The sequence below is a fragment of the Batrachochytrium dendrobatidis genome (genome assembly GCF_000203795.2).
Source record: "Batrachochytrium dendrobatidis JAM81 unplaced genomic scaffold BATDEscaffold_7, whole genome shotgun sequence".
In the NCBI taxonomy this organism is placed as follows: Eukaryota; Fungi; Chytridiomycota; class Chytridiomycetes; order Rhizophydiales; genus Batrachochytrium; species Batrachochytrium dendrobatidis.
In genome coordinates this window covers 803,632-820,295 of record NW_006281105.1, presented here as the reverse complement: position 1 = coordinate 820,295, position 16,664 = coordinate 803,632, and the positions used below count along the sequence as shown (strand labels likewise).

Below are 16,664 nucleotides of genomic sequence, written 5' to 3'. Positions count from 1 at the left end.
CATATGGATTCTCCGTTTGCTCAAACTGCCGCAAGCTGGCTTACAACAAGTGGACATATTAATGTCTCGTAGGTGTTATTAATTCTGATATATCCATGAAAATGTGTTGTCTTTACTGGAATATATTGCTATGCAGTATAGTCCATCTACAGACAAACCAGGCATTGTTGGTCTATGATGCTCTTTGAGTGCATTGCCTGATATACATGTCATTACTGCTTTCCACATCTTCAACTATTCACTTTCATCAACACTTTATACTGGTTTCTCTTTACTAACTACTTGATCTGTATATCTCAATTCATCTGCTGGCAATCTATGACAGCATGCACTATGAACCCAACTTTCTAGAGCGTAAATGGGTCGAGATATTTGATGGAACTGAAAGACCTGCTGTGCGTCTGGCAATAGTACTGTTTCTCTGGCATGAGTTTGTCTTTGTCACTCGCTACATTCCCTACATGATTGCAGATCGCATTCCATACTTTCGACAGTTCAAGATTCAAGATGTAAGTATTTTTATTGTAGTCTGGTTGGCTTCTCGCCATCAATCAATGTCGGGGTGATATTGTGCTCCGTAGTGTGTATTGCAGTCTTGCTTCGTGCTGCTGTGTACCATGGGGTTAATCACCGCTGCTTAGTGCGTCTTTACTTTGACTATCCTGTTTGGCTATCACTTCCGCCCTTTTGAGTCATTGCAGTTTTGCCAAATACACCTTGTATTGCCCTGACACTTGATGATATGCTTTTAGTCATGATAATGTCCGGTTATATACATTACCCAATCCATGTTTGAACATGACAAGATTTGACTCGGATAACATGACTGTTTTACATTTAATCTATGCAATAGGTCAAGCCCATCACAAACGCACAATGGTGGAAATGTGCAACCCATGTTATGTTTCATCAAACCTTCCTGCAGCTGCCCATGATGATGGCTTTCCATCCACTTGCCATGGCCCTTGGCATGAGATTCCTTGAAACCCCCTTTCCTACCATGTGGGTATATCTTTCTGATTGATTATACATCACAATAGTAGATTTTGAGCATAGTTGAACCACAAGCTAACATATCAACAAATGATTTTGCATACCCATCGACCTGATCTCGATCAGCTCTCATCTCATCACCACCTCGTTGTTCTTTTTGTTTATGGAAGACTTTTATCAGTACTTTGCGCACCGTCTGCTGCACTGGGGCATTCTTTACAAAAACATCCACAAATTACATCATGAATTTTCCGCACCATTTGGAATTGCCTCGGAATATGCACATCCAATGGAAACACTTATTCTTGGTCTAGGATTCTTTTTGGGCCCTTTGGTGTGGGTACTGACGTTCCACGATCTACATGTGATTAGTCTGGCAGTTTGGCTTGCTGTTCGACTGATCCAAGTGGTTGATTCTCATTCTGGATATGATTTCCCATGGGTAAGCAATGGAAATACGTTGTATTTGACTAGATCTATTTGCACTGGATTGCTACTTACATAGTTTAAACTTTAGTCGCTTCGTCATATCTTTCCATTTTGGGCAGGGGCAGATTTCCACGACTACCATCATATGGCATTTGTAGGAAACTACTCGTCGTCTTTCCGTTGGTGGGACTGGGCATTTGGAACCGACAACGCATATCAACAGTGGAAGCTCAAGAAGGCTACTAAAAAATCTCAATGAACACTCAATGACTTATAAATAAATGTTTTTGGAAGCATGCATTGACCATGGATAATGTTGAAACTGAAAGCGTGATATCAACCTCATCTAGGACGTATTATACTGCAGAGAGTGTACCATGATGAGTTGTCCTTTTACATTATTTCTAATTTTGAAGTTTTAAAAGATACTAAACTTGTTTAAGCCAATGTAGCATTGGATTCCGAGTCTATAACCGATAGATATGCTACCCAGAATGATTGGTTTAAACAATATATTTTATGGCTGCAAATATATTAACATCTCCTTTAGCCTTTCATGAATTTTAGAATTGGCAATCACCACGGCGAATGAATTGTGGAATCTGCCTATTACACTTGTTGCTTTCAGTCAGAGAATCTTTAACCAATACTTACTATAAATTAAATGTGCTACTATTAAACAATGCAGTGCAATTAGAAATCCATTTTAAATAAGCATGACGGTCTAGCAAATCAGTTTATTGGCTTGGGGATGGATCTCAGGGAGTGATGATAGCTAATGACAAACAAATTCAGTTTATTAACGCATTAAATTGTGAGTTTGAATAGGAATTGTATTAATCGTGTGCTAACAAAATATTAGAAACATATACTACTATCAGTACAAGAGTAGTAGTTGCAGTCGAATAGCTAAACTTCGCATACTATCGAGATATTTTTTTCAATCCAAAATTTCACTGGAACTTCGGTAGAAAACTCGGCATAAAACAAGTATAGATCTTCAGGACTGGGCGTTCCAGTATTGGCCGACTTGGAACAATCATCAAGATCTTTGTTTTCAAGTGTATTTTTGGAATGATAGATGTATACTGGACAACCTATTCGTTGGCGCGTGCGTAGCATAGCCATTTTCGGCCTCGGAACTTCGAGGTTGGGTGATTTTCCTGGTTTTATGGGTGCAATTTTTGATACAGGTTGAAGCCATACCTATAATGATGTACAATATAAGCACTCATTTTACAATATGATCCAACTGTAAACCATAAAACCTACACATGGCAACGCAGTCTCGAGTTTTGAGGGTTGATTTTTACACAATACATTTTTGTGAAAATCAAATGAAGCACCAAAAAGATGTAATCCAGACACATAACAGCCTCGCTCTGCAGGTGCAGTCTGTTTTCCTGACATCATAATCACCTCTATATCTAAATCTTCGACTTTTTCTTTATAAACAATTGCTGTATCCATCAAAATGGCTAGTTTAAAGGTCGCCCACCACAAATCCACAATAGTTAAATATCACGTTACATTTTACAGATAAAGTATGGCACAATCAACTCCTCACCTTGAATAAACGCTTTGGGAGAAAACATTTTAGACAAGTCGTACATGATTAATTCTTTTGCGCCTGGTTTAAGCTTCAAGTAGCGTGCTGAATACCATCGATTGATGAATGCTAGTCGATTGAAAAAGTTATCAAGCCAATCGGGAAAAGTACGCTGAGAGGCATATGTGTATCCATTGAGTATCCACTCTGTTGGAATATGCTGACAATAGATTTCTTGAACAAGTGTTTTGATTTTAAAATCCATTTCCAAGCGTCCTTGAAAAGCATAGATTGATCGAGTCAAGCTCTGCTTGATAACTCGGAGCAAATATAGGTAGCTTACAACATTTGTGTGCAACACGGCATCCACAAACTTTGGGATTTTGTTTTTTCTGGAACTATTAGTCCCAGTTGTTGTACATGCAAACTTGTGACTTTCAAGCACAGTAGTAGAATCTGCTGAATGGTTTGGTATTGCATTATCGCTAGGCTTATTTTTTCGGGGTTTTATAGATTTTAGACATTGTACTTCAAAAACTGTTCCAACGATAACGTTATTAACTCGATCCAAAATCGATTGGAGATATTTGGGGAAACTCTCATCATTTCTCCACTCAAGTTTTTTTGGAACGCATATCAATTCTGGCCAACATTTTTGCAGAGAAGTTACAACACGAGGATCGGAATGTAGAATAGGAAGGCATTTGATTCCACCTATTAGATTAGAAATTGCGGAGCCAGGATCAGGTCCATATGGAAGTTTGCTTAGACAGTCATATCTTCGATCATGTTCTTTTTGAGATGTACTTCCAAAATATCTGACCAAACTTGGACTATTGGCTCCATTTTTCTCGCACTGAGTCCATAATTGCTTCATGGTATCTGAAAACCAAGTATGCAGTAGCCTTATTTCCCATCTGGTCGGTAGCTGATATTTAAATGCTACCTCGCACACATATTGATAAACGTCGTGAATGAGTGCCGTAGAGTCATTCGTGGCAGCTTTTTGAGCAAAGAATCGTCGTAATAGTTTGATCGAGTTATTCAGATCGCTGATTTGATAGTCCATGGTACCACAGATGTCCAAGTGCAATAAATTTAGTTGACTTCGAAGTTTGGCATAGAAAAAACAAAGACCAAAAAGAAAGTTTCTATATGCGGTGGGTGTTTTGGACTCATAGGACATGGCGTCTTCGATTGCATACAATGCCTCTTCCAAATATATGCGGTAGTCTCGATTATGTTCGTACCAAACACGCACTACTTTTGTCGGTGTCAAACACACAGTTTGTTGATCGACAACAAGCCATAGGCGAAAGCTGGAAACCTTTTCAATTTGAGCATTCAGTAAAACGGAAATCTGATTTGAAAATAAAGACAAATAATCATATGGGCAGCAGTTTGTATAGACTACAATCCAACGACCATTTGCCACATATTCTTCCAAGCGCGATGATTCAAGACTTGTCAAGGCAGAAATGGACAAAATAACGAGGTTAGGATTGGCGAGTCGACGTTTGAAAGCAAGCTTTATAATTGGCTTGATTGGATCTTCGTTGCCTTTTGCACAAACAATAATGGGAACTGTCGGAGCCGAATCATGGTATCCACGCAGCCATGGGTCTACAGGGAAAACTTCATCAAAAATTTGAGTTCCTAATACTAACTGGGCATACTGCTTTAAAATACTGTCAAGTATATCGGGTCTTAGGGTCTTCAACACCAACATTTTTTCCACAGAGGTGAGACTAGTATTCCATGGAGGAGGAAAATCTATACTGATGGGATCGACAGCATTGCCAATATCCTCCCAGCTGGACTCGAGCACAGGAGTCGTGGCCCTGTTAGCATAGCTAGAAAAATCCAACGCAAATCTTGAAAAATTAGAAACTGTGGAGAGTTGTAAAACGTCAGTCCATTTCTCATTATCCAACCAATCAGTTGCAGGGTTTGATGCGGTAAGAGTTGAGCAAGTTTTTCCTGGTAAAACGTTGACTATCTTTTTAGGTGCACCAATCATGTGTCGCAAATAGGTTTCTGAAAATCCGTTTTCGCCTGCGCCAAAATAAGACACATCTGCAATGGTTTTTGAAATGATAAACAACAAAATAGTCCGATCCTGAACTGCTAATCCAATGGAAGCAGATTTGCACACACTATCAACAACCATGCGTAAAAATGATTTTGGGTTTTGTTTGATTTCTTTTTTGGACAGCTTGGCTTGAGTATTGCAAATTCCAATAAACCAATCAACAGAATACGTGTATTCCGGACGTGCCAGTCGTAATCTCTGTAATCCCAGATATATGCTGGTCAATGCTTGAGATACCTCTATATACCATACAAGCTCCTTGTCCACTTGAACCAGTGCCTCTACTGTAGTTTCTTCATCTTTTTGATTGGTAGTAATCTGCTGTTCAACATCAATAATACTACGGTAAATGTCGCCACCAGTGACATCACAGATTCCCAGCTTTCCACAAAAATTGACTCCTCTAGATCGAAGAGTTTTTAAAAGACCAAACCTATTGGAGCTAGAAACTTGAAGATGAGTTTTACGTGTATGCAATTCAGGATTATCGACTTTTAAGATTGTTTCTTGTACAAGGTTTAAAATATGACTATTTTCAATAGGTATTTGCACCTCAGCAGTATACCTCATCCAGTTTCGCCACAGACTTTCCTTTTTGGGTAGACGCACTATAAGATACATGGAAAATGTAGAACCGATACTAACTTGTCGTGATCCTTGCAAATTCCACGAGATTTTACTTTTTTGTGCAGTTGAAAACAGTAATCGGGAGCTCATTGCAACAATAAGACTTTCAATGATTGGCGGAATATCAACACTGTCAAGTAAAAGAATGCATGTTGATCCCATTTGTATAGACTGCATCAATTGATCAAAAATGTTTGGGTTTTCTGCATTAAATGATTTGCATTCGCTCACTCTATTTAATGCTGCAATCCAGTTTTGAGATTGGTGATATGGATCCCAAATTAATGGAAGCTGACAATGGTGTGTGCTTATTAATGCAGACTCCAGAATATCATCACTGGGAGGAAATCCCAATACCAAATACATATCCTGTGGTCGACCATCAGATATATAGTCAACAAAACAAAATTTGTTTTTATCCATGATTTCTTTAAAATTCATGATTGCAGGGTTAATATCAATCAAAAACTGCTGACACTGTTGGATTATCCACGCACGGATTTTGGGAGAGCATGGTCCAGCATATGTGACATTGCATGCAAACAGAAGCGACTGTATGACCAATTGGTAAAATAAACTACTTTTTTCGACAAGATCATTTTGGTAACCCGTGTATAATTTTTGCAGTGAACTTATCAGAGTGGATGCTGTTAATAGCGTGTTGTCAGCGTTTTTGATTGCTCGCTGAAGCTCCTCTTGTTGTCGCATCAGTTTTTCAAATGATGTTTTGCATGTTTTTAGTAAAACGTTTGAATTCACAATGCTAGTGTCTATTTCCCGGATATGCTGGCTTTGCTTGGATATCTTGTCTTCAAGTTCGTGTATTTGTCTTTTCTGAGGACCCCAAATCAATGTTGCCTTGTGATATTTTTCCAGACATCTGATCCAAGTTTGAAAATATGAGGCTGCTTTGGACTGAGACTTTACTTTTGGAGAGTCAAAATCGACGTGCTTAGCACAACGCTCAATTTCGTACCAAATCAAAGAAGAGATATCGTCTTTATCAACTTTTAAAACATCACTCAAAAAACTTGGAGTTGAAATAAGTCTTCGAGCCGATTCCCATTCTGACTCGTTTGGAAGAGATTGATGTTGCAGGATTTGCGTAATTGCTTCAAAAATCAATAATATTCCATTGCAAGGATCATCAATGCCTTTTAGATCGTATATGTCACTTCTTTCCAACAACTTGATTTCATCGATAGAGGCTTCAAATGGCAATAAAGCCTTTTCAATCTCACTTTGATAAACAACTTGCAAATATTGCAGCTCAGTCTCCCATTTCTTTAAACCATCTTTCTGAATTTTCAGCTCCTCATTTTGGATCTCTCGTTCAGCACGAGTCTTTTCAATGGTTTGTAATGTGGCACTTATTTGTGCACTAAGAGTTTCTACCGACTATATATGGTATATATATCAGCAAACATATATAGATTGTATATATTGCATTTAAAGTCATGTACTTACTTTCAACAGGCGGCTTTTATCCTCATGTAATTCAAGCTCGTGCTGAAATATAGTAGATATTTTTTTCGCTGCAATCTCTGTGTATGCTATAGTTTGCATGTGGGATTGAAGGCGTTTTCCCAACTCTGATGCAAAAATTCGTATAGAGTTTAGCAATGTGTTTGGGGAATATCGTGGTGTTGATCTTGTTTCTGAATACTCGGCTTGGGATAGCGTAGGAATTATATGCGATACAGCCACGAAAAACCGTGATAGCCAGTCACAATCATTATACATTACTGAAAGGTTTTCTACCTCAAAAAAGCAATGCATCACATATGCCACGGTGGATACGTCCCATTCTTGAACTCGCATCACAGAAAAGGTAAAGGGAATCCAAGGGTAATGTGATGCCAAGGCTACCCAGTCCGAGTTGTGTGCATTTCCTATTTCTCCAATTACAAACCGAATTTTTGACTTGATAAAGTCTAGACAGATTTCTTTGATTTGACGTTTTTCGTTAGTGTATTTTTGCGAGCTTTCTTGCTTGAAATTTCTCATGTATTCCAAAATGCGACTTTGCACTGTGCTTGTTAAAATCTGATCGACAAAGTCGGATTTTACACCAAATTTAAGAATATATTGCACATCTTGCCACATGGATTGAGAAATTATAGAACTATCTATGTATGCGATTACGAGCATATTATTAGATGCTCTGTTTAGTATTTTCAAAAGAAAGTTGTTCCATGCACTGATTTGTAAAGTTTTACTATTCGAGACAGAGATCGAGTAAGAGTAAAACTCGGCTTTTAAAATCATGCTTGATAATTTTGCCAAAAAACAGTGGTCTCCAATATTGTTTCCAACTAACGCAGCAGATTGCTCCATGATACCAAGTATGCATGCTATCTTGATAGCCCATATAACTCCATGAGGATGTCGTACTGATGCCAATCCTGGATCATTTTTGATGGATGGTAGATTAAAAATTGTGGTTACAAGTGTTTCTGGCGTGTGTGAGACTAGTATGTCAGATTGATTTGCAGCAGTATCATGAAGCAATAGATACCGGGAATACAAAAAAGTATCGTCTGAAACTTGAAAAACATCGTCAAACGGCACTGCAAAATGGATACTCGTCACATCCTTGACAACTTTGTCATACATGGTTTTTGACTCTGCATCTTCAAGTCGATCGGACCATACACGCAAGCTACTATATAGCCAACAGCAAAGTAGTGGTATAGTACTAGTGCAACGTTTGCTTTGCATACCAACATTGCGGATAATGCCGACCATGTCGCGCATTGAAAAAATATAGTGTGGATTTTGCATAGATTGTGGAAATTGAAGACGTAGACGATGACACAAGTCGAGGGTTGCTTGAATAAATTTAGAGCATAGTTTGAGCAAATCTTGAACATTGGAGTAACAAGTAAAGCAAGCCATTCCAATGTCATTCAAACGATCTGCATCGTTATCATCAAGAGTAATAATAGAAAAGTATCGAAGAAATCTGACTGGTAATTCTGCGTACTCGCTTGCAATTCGATATGTTGCAACTATTGAAACGTCCTCAATATGCTGAATATCTTTGTTTGAATACCAACTAGATGTTGACATGAGCATGCGCAAAGTTTCAAATACTGTCTTGTCCTGTTCCAACAAAGCTCCATTTAAATCGTCGACAAAAAGCAATCTTTTTTGTCCAGATGGGATACCCATCGTGTTGTGACTTTTCACAAAAAGTCCAGCCTCGACGTGTTTTTTGAAACATTCCATGTCCATATTTTGAGTAAATAGATATTTGGAAATATCATTTAGATATTTGTCAGAGCTTGAAACAAACTCTGACATTGTTGCAAGCCCAATGTGTGATTTTCCAACCCCGCTTAAACCGTCTATCAACACATGCTGATTTTGAGAGAGATAAAGACCAGCCAATCGTTGGATACGCACTGCGTCAATATTCCAAATAGTTGGATTTACACAGTCGAACTCTCTCTGTTTCGAATGATCTAGACTCCACGGAGTCCAGCACATATGTTTGTCATCAAACGTAAAGTCAAACACTGTGCCAGTAGAAGGAAAAGCAACACCATTTACAAAAAGTTTGCCAGAAAGTCCCATCAATTGCTCAAGTTTTTTCAGCGGTCCAACAGTCAACTTTTCTCGAACAAACAAATCAAATCTAATACGATCGGAAAAGTGTCGCTGTGCTCCAATCACCCATATAATGCTAAATAGAGCACTCGATACAGTCCAGATGCATTGTTCGTGGTATGTAAGCCGAGAAAGTCCTTGAATACCAAACTCGATGAATAAAGCAAACAGTAGTTTGTACACCTGTTCTACAGCGAATCTTTCAATTGCCGTGTCTATTTGTTTGGCTATACCAACTGCATGCTTAAATTGCACCGCTGGGACAATTAGTTGGTGAAATATATGCAGAAAAAGTGGCTTGAGATGTGAAATAAATGATGGTGCTCTATTGATTGTAGAATGCACAATATGCTCGCTAAGCAACTTGGAGCCATCAAAAAATACTATTGGAGCAGCAGTAATCTGCCTTGGTGAAAAGGCGGCCAGCTGAGTAACCTTGTGAATTATACGAACAAGTGTTTTCTTACCAGCTGGTTCAGCCTGATTAAAAGTATTACCCTCGAGTGAAAAAATGTTATATATCATATCCATCTCATCACAATCATCTCCTTCGTCTAATACAATCCACGCATAACCAGCAACTACAGGATTCTGTTGATGTTTGGTATCTTTTGCAAGTATATGTTCCTAATTGGTAAAACAAATTATAATTGCATTTTCAAATCAGCACCTACGAGCTACTCAGTACTATCCAATAAATGAAAAAATCAAGTAGCTTACATTGCTAGCTGAAAATTCACTGGCACGGTAATATGTTTTTCTCAAAATACTGTCTTTGAATGCTTTAAAATCTGCGTGTTTTGGTAATCGTGTAGCTGGAAAGCATGCAGGAAAACACTCAAATACTTTAGGGTACTCCAAGTTGCTTTGTTTCCAAGAATGCAATGCGTTTTTTACCAAATTCCAACAGGTTGATTTTCCCGAAGCCGATCTTCCAACTAACACGACTTGGTGATTTCCAGCTGCCAGTGTATCAAAAAGCTGTATTGCCTTTTGTAAAACTGACTCTGTAACATGCAAGCCCATGCTTTCACTAGTAGCTTGCAAATGACTTTTTCTATATTCGACATAGGTTTCATCTTTTGACTCGAAATATTGAGGCGACCGATTAGAAACGCTACAACCAAAAACATCTTGAAGTAGTTCAGATAATGTCCGCCCTTCATCTTGAGATAGCATTGGCAAAAAAATACTTTGAATTGCTTTTACAACTAGAGTTGCTTCTAAAAATGGCGATTGTGCAGTGCAATAGGGTAGACGATCCCTAATGATACGACAGACACAGCTTATATTGCAGTGGAAACCTCCAGAAAAGCAAACCGGGATCAACTCTGTAAATATTTCAAATTTACTGGCCAGCTCTCTTGATGACTTGTACCATTTTGCAGCAAGCAAAGCTTCAACAATTACTCGACTGTTTGGTAAAACTCTAGCTGTGGGTCGAAAAAGCTGCCGAAAATTATTGGGCAGATGTTTCCAGAAATGCATAGATGGCAATGTTGCAAAAATAGCAGGAAATGGGTTTTTTATCATTTCATGTAGCTTGCTTTGATGGCTTTGTTGATCACAATACAGTGTAGATTGAATGGTCAAGTTTTGTTTATCGGAACGTATATACTCTCCTATCAATCCAAGAATTTTTTGCGAGGTGGAATGAACATTCTGCAAAACAAGCCATGAGCGAGTCTTTGAAAATGCACGATATACGTTTTCAAATGATGAATGGCAAAATAGAATAGCACAGTTAATGACCAAACATGTGTATCCAGCAAAATGAGACAGCTCCAAAATTGTAGTTAATTTGTTGCTTTTATCTTTTCCATAAAGCGCTGCAAACTGGTTTTGAGATAAAACAGATTGTAGATTGTCGAGGGTGCAAAGCATTGAACAGGATAATATATTTCGTGCGTTAGTTCCTTGGTATTCGTATCCATAAGGGTATTTAAAATCTGGAGTGGTAGTAAAATTTAGTGATAGTTTTCCGGAATCAGACAATTGGTACTGTATCAATGGAGGGTTTACAATCAATTGTTGCTTGGTCGATCTTTGCTCTACAAGATTTAAGCTTGATATTAATGTAGCAATGATAGACTCGCACACAAAGCGGACCAAAGCAGAATTTTCTGTTCGACAGTCTGCAACAAGAGTATCTATGCTACTGATAATGGTCAAACGGAACTCCTTGTGAGATACGTCTTCGGAATGATGTTGAAAAAGCGCCAATTTTTCCCAGCATTTTCCTTGTAAAGCTACCAGAGTAGCTTGCAGGGGAAGTGTCAAATACGATGCAGAAATCCAAGACGTTGCGCTGCTTAAATCTGTCCAGGCGGATTGAATTGCGTGTTGCAAACTATTCTGTAACTCTGCTTCAATTTGGAGAATTACCGATTCAATATTTTTAAAAAACGGTATTGGCTGTTGAAAATACAGTTTTTCACCATGGTGACTCATTACTCCTATAATCAAAGTATTTTGCACTTTATCAGGATCAACTGGTAAAACAGATGTATGCTCATGTATCACAGATTCTAATATTTGATCATTTGGAGAATTTAGCTGGACATGGAAGCTCTGGTCATCTATATCAGCGTTTTTTACTTGTGAGCCAAAAAGAAGCTGATCGACACCATCGAAATATTTTGATACAGCGGCAGATAATTGCACCGTATCTATGCAGGACAATGTTTTTTGAACCTCTTCATCAGAAACCAAATATAGGCGAGGACACAATGATCGCTTAGCATACAAAAAACTGTCCATGTTTCCCAATATAAAGCGCAGTCGCGTATCTCCTCCTTGAATGATTTCATGCAAATCTGTTCGATGAAGCAAAGTGATATACTTTTTGGCCTTGGTAACAATTTCTGAAAAAATAGTCATTGTTTTGGAAACAATTGTAAACTCTTCCAGATTTCTATCTCCTAAAAGCAAAAAATTGTCCTTGTTTGTCATGAGAGGGTACAGAAGAGTAAATTTGGCTTGAACTTCTGACCAAATGTAAAGTAGATCCTGAGCTTGATGGATTTTCTTGGCCCACTGCTCAATTTTTGGCATCGCGCCTGTACCAATAGCAGCTTTAATCAGCACTTGGCATTGCTGGAGTTGATTGTAGAGAACATCTAGCGGATCTTGAAAGTTGTTTATAATTGTGTATTCGGTCGAATAAAAGGGTTTTAAACAAAACTCTTTGGTTAACAAATCAACTCTCATGATTTCAATCTCTGACTCTAATCGATACTCGATGCTGGCTTCGTTACTGATGTCAACTATAGTATCTTGCACCAGCTCAAGATCTAGGTCAAGAACCTGGCTTAAACAAAGCGCTGAAAAATCTTCCAGTGTCAGGCCTGTGATGGCAGATATTTGTTCCCAATGACTTGCTTGTAATGCTGGATTTCGCAATGCTGTTATTACCTGCGTGTTTCTGCAAAAATCGTCCACGCGGGTTTTAAGTATCTCAACAATGGCTTTAGATTTTGGAGTATGTACAAACGCCTGAAGCAATTTATGAATAGTTGCACTCCATGATGCTACAATTGAAATGATTTTTTCGCCATCTAATTCAATAAAATACTTGCTTGTCCAGTTTTTCATGAGCTCCAACGAATCTTGTGACAAATGAAGCAAATCTTGATATGATTCAAAAGAAGCAATGATATCGGCAAGCTCATTGAATGTGCTCTTTGAGCACTCCATTTGTTTTTCACGTTGCTGTACACGAAAGGAGAGATCTTTGATAGCATTTAGTTCGGATAGCATGTCGTTTTGGATGCTGCTTGTTTTAAGGAGTGTTTCCAGGTCTGAAATGTTAGACAGCTCGTGAATTTTTGCTTTAAACGAAACAATAGTAGACTCGGCTTGAATCTTGTCGGCTGTGATTTGACAAATAATGAGCTCTTTATTTGCATTCAGCATGGTTTTTGCTCGACTAATCTGATCAAGCACCCGATTTGGCCATTTGAACGCTTCCCAGTATATATTGCTTGTGTAATCGCTTAAATGCATTTCAGCATCGTTTATAAAGTTCCAAATTTTTTGGATATTTTCAAACTAAACCAAAAATACAGACTGGTTAGAATAGTCGAATAATAGTTGATTTGCTAAATATGAATATCAGAAAAGCATTTAGCACACCAACCTCTTTAAAATATCCAATTGTAAACATCTTGCATTTACCCATCCAGTATTTAAGCAGTTGCCATGCATGAGAATCGCTTTGAGGATCCACTGATATATGGCTGTTTAGATTCTTATATTTCAGCAAGAGTCGTTCGCATACCACATTGATACGACCTTCCAGCTCGGATTGAATAGATTTAAGCTTGGATTTAGCAAGGTCAAGATAAGTTTGTTTGAGTACTCCACATTCGACTACAAATGGATGAAAATCAACACGGTCTGGTGAAATATTCGGAATTTCTTGGATGGCACAGTTCAATTGTTTAACGGGAAATTCCATTTCTTCAAGGCAAGTGGTTGAAATTAACATACTAGTCATATCACATTGAATAAGATGTTCAAATTTTTGATACTGATGCAATAGTGATTGGATCTTTGGCTTCACGTGTGCTAAAATAGCATTGATGTAATATTTTCCATCAATTATTAGTTGATGCCTACTATTCAGTGTTTTAATATGCATTGCATCTTCAGTAAAAACCATTTTGGAAAACAACAAAGACTCGATGCAAGGAATAGTGCTGAATGTCAATGTTTGCGGGAGTGTGAATAGTTTTTTTAAGGATGACTGAACGGAATCCAGATCTGGCATCAGCTGTATCGTATTCAAAACATGAGATTTTTCAATATCTTGTGTATGCTTTATATCATGGGTCTCGGAGCAAATTTCTGTGCCTGGTCGAATACATATCTGAATCAGAAATAAACGTTTGATGCAGCTAAAGTCGATTGGTGGCGGCTGTTTTTGATCAATCAAGTTTTGTCTGATGGATTTTTTCTTGGATTCTAGCGCATCAACTTGTTTCAATTTTTGCGTCTGGGATTCATGAGTAATATTTTCTTGGTGTATTTCTGGCAACATAGTGTCAAATCCATGCTGCGTATCTTGATATCGACTTGACAAGCTTACATCAATATTAAAAAGCTGAAGAAACTGATGAAGTCCAGATATAACAATACTTTTTAGCTGTGTTTCCATGATGACTTTTACTAACCGCAGAAAATTGTAGCATCGATTCTCTTCAAAGTTTTTGTAATGGGACTCTTGCAAATTGAAATAGTCTCCTAAAAGAGATTCAATAATAGTGACAATAAGACGAGGCCATTGATACACGAGTTTTGCTTGAACAGCATTACTATGCAAGGTTACACGTTCATCAAACGTAGAGTATAGACACGGATAATCTATAAAAAATGTATAAAACCCATTTGTTTCAGATATGGCGTTTCTGAGAGATGCCAGAATTTCAACACAGGCTTTTTGCAGATTAGCATTTGCGCTAAACATGGCATCTGAGAGATCACGACTAGCAATCGCAACTTGACCAAGAAGGGTATGGGAGTTGTCGTATCTATCAGCACCAGACTTTGCTAATGCAGCTATTGCAAATTTCTCCGAGTTTGATGTTGCTTGATTGGTGGTGAATTCCTCATTGTGCAATAACCGATAGTGTGCTTTTTTAATACTAAAATCATAGTCTTTTTCAAGCTCCGCAAGACATTTTTCCTGTATAGGTAGTATCACACAAGCATGTTAAAAAGCTTAATTCCAATGAGCAGTATATTGTCTACATATATCTCAAAAAACATACCACTATTCTATAATTGCGTTTTGTAATGGGTATTCCAACTTTTGATAGAAATCCCAGTTTTAAAAAATCCGGTAGTGGTGCCATATCTGGCATAGATTGTGCAGCAATTTTGGAATAAAGTTTATCATCGATTTCTGCTAAACTTCGGTTTTTAATTGCAGCTTCAATACGACGAAAAAAAAGGTCTGCGTTTTCTGATTCAAAGCGGAGATTTAGACGCCTAACCCATTTTCGACTTTCTGGACTACAAACCCATTCGATCAAGTACATGTCTTTTTTGCTGCAATAATCCAAAACAGAGCATTTTGCCCATTCCCAATCTGTAGGGCACGATCCTGTTTCACCAGTGCCATAAAAGCGAGAAAAGGCAGGAGTAAAAACACGAGGTGTTAAAAAGTTGGTGGATAACCATTCGGCAGGACTACGAGTTTCAAACTGGGTAATGTCATCAAAGCACTCTAAAGGATACCGCTTTACCGTTGACTGTGCATCCACAAGGAGATCAAGACCTTGCATTTTGGTCAAAGCCGAGCCATTTTGTTCATTTTTATTTTCAGATGAATGGGCGTGCACACGATTCTTTTTTCGTCTAGTCTTTATTTTGGGGACCAAGTTGCAACTTTTGCTAAAAGTTCAAACCATGTTAGAGCCAAGCTTCAAAAACAATACACTATTGCATGGTATCTACCTGGTTGTTTTTGTTGTGTGCTCTTGGGTAGGAATTGCAGCTGTTAATGAATGGGATTTTTTTGGATCAGGAGTTGGAGTTGCTACAATGGACCCAACAGAACCAGCTGGTACTGATAATAAACGCGTATGCTTTTTGGATTGGACTGCACGCCAGTTGTGTGTATTTATACTGATACTAGAAAGATTGGCTTTATTAATGTGCTCCGAAAGATTGCGAGCTTCATTGTATGCATATATTACTGTTGCTGTGTCTGGAATTTCCAGCACTCTATCTTTGGCAGAGCAGTCATAAGGACTAGATTCGGCGTCAAATACTGTACAAGGTCGGGGATTAGAATTGCATGTTTGTTGGACTGATGCACTGCTACTTTTGAAAGCTTTGACTGTAGTCTGAATGTTCTTTTTTTTCCAATGAGTATCTTTGAGGCATACTGGGCTCACTTGTTTTGCTGGGTGGTACTCAGGCGCAGATGGTGGGGTTGAGTTGCAAGTGGAGCGATGAATAACGGCATCGCCTGGATGATTTTTAATGTTGGATGGTATAGAAATGCTATATAGATTACGATAAATGTCGTTTATCTCTGTATCTATGCGCTCATACTCTCCCCTAGTGTCCACAGATTTTGAGAGTAGATCTAGTATAGAGCTTGTGGGTGTATTTTCTTCATCTTCCTTTGCCTCCACGACCAAGCTATTGCATCTGATTTTAGTACAGCTGCTACTTGGTTTTGGCCATTCATCCATCCTGTTTGACTTTATGTTCAACTATGCAAATGTTTGCAAATCTGAATATATTGTGCGTTCAAAGCGTATTTGTAGCTTTACCATGATATCGCTATAAAGCCAGAATTAAGCACGCTGTTCACTCCTAATCCTTGGTTTAGTAGTTTGCTATACATTG

The 16,664-nt window shown here is 38.2% G+C and overlaps 3 protein-coding genes across 3 annotated transcripts; 1 reads left to right on the top strand and 2 right to left on the bottom strand.

Annotated features, from left to right (window-relative positions):
• Positions 1-22: 22 nt before the first annotated feature.
• BATDEDRAFT_19828 (uncharacterized protein) lies at positions 23-1,721 on the top strand. Its single transcript, XM_006679333.1, has 5 exons — positions 23-68; positions 326-509; positions 854-1,002; positions 1,120-1,435; positions 1,511-1,721. Exons 2-5 carry the CDS (start codon positions 327-329, stop codon positions 1,679-1,681), a joined length of 819 nt encoding a protein of 272 aa, XP_006679396.1. The 5' UTR covers positions 23-68; position 326; the 3' UTR covers positions 1,682-1,721.
• A 610-nt stretch (positions 1,722-2,331) lies between these two features.
• On the bottom strand, positions 2,332-2,892 carry BATDEDRAFT_89435 (uncharacterized protein; the record flags this gene model as incomplete). Its single annotated transcript, XM_006679603.1, has 2 exons — positions 2,332-2,628; positions 2,695-2,892. The coding sequence occupies 2 exons, from the start codon at positions 2,890-2,892 to the stop codon at positions 2,332-2,334; spliced, it is 495 nt and encodes a 164-aa protein (XP_006679666.1).
• A 56-nt stretch (positions 2,893-2,948) lies between these two features.
• BATDEDRAFT_89145 (uncharacterized protein) lies at positions 2,949-16,507 on the bottom strand (the record flags this gene model as incomplete). Its single annotated transcript, XM_006679602.1, has 6 exons — positions 2,949-7,088; positions 7,158-9,929; positions 10,023-13,352; positions 14,392-14,988; positions 15,074-15,698; positions 15,762-16,507. 6 exons carry the CDS (start codon positions 16,505-16,507, stop codon positions 2,949-2,951), a joined length of 12,210 nt encoding a protein of 4,069 aa, XP_006679665.1.
• Between the last annotated feature and the right edge of the window lie 157 nt (positions 16,508-16,664).

Coding starts and splice junctions, on each gene's coding strand:
- BATDEDRAFT_19828 (XM_006679333.1), top strand. CDS start 327: ATGCACTATGAACCCAACTTTCTAGAGCGTAAATGGGTCGAGATATTT. Junction 1,003..1,119: donor GAAACCCCCTTTCCTACCAT/GTGGGTATATCT, acceptor GATCTCGATCAG/CTCTCATCTCATCACCACCT. Junction 1,436..1,510: donor CTGGATATGATTTCCCATGG/GTAAGCAATGGA, acceptor TTTAAACTTTAG/TCGCTTCGTCATATCTTTCC.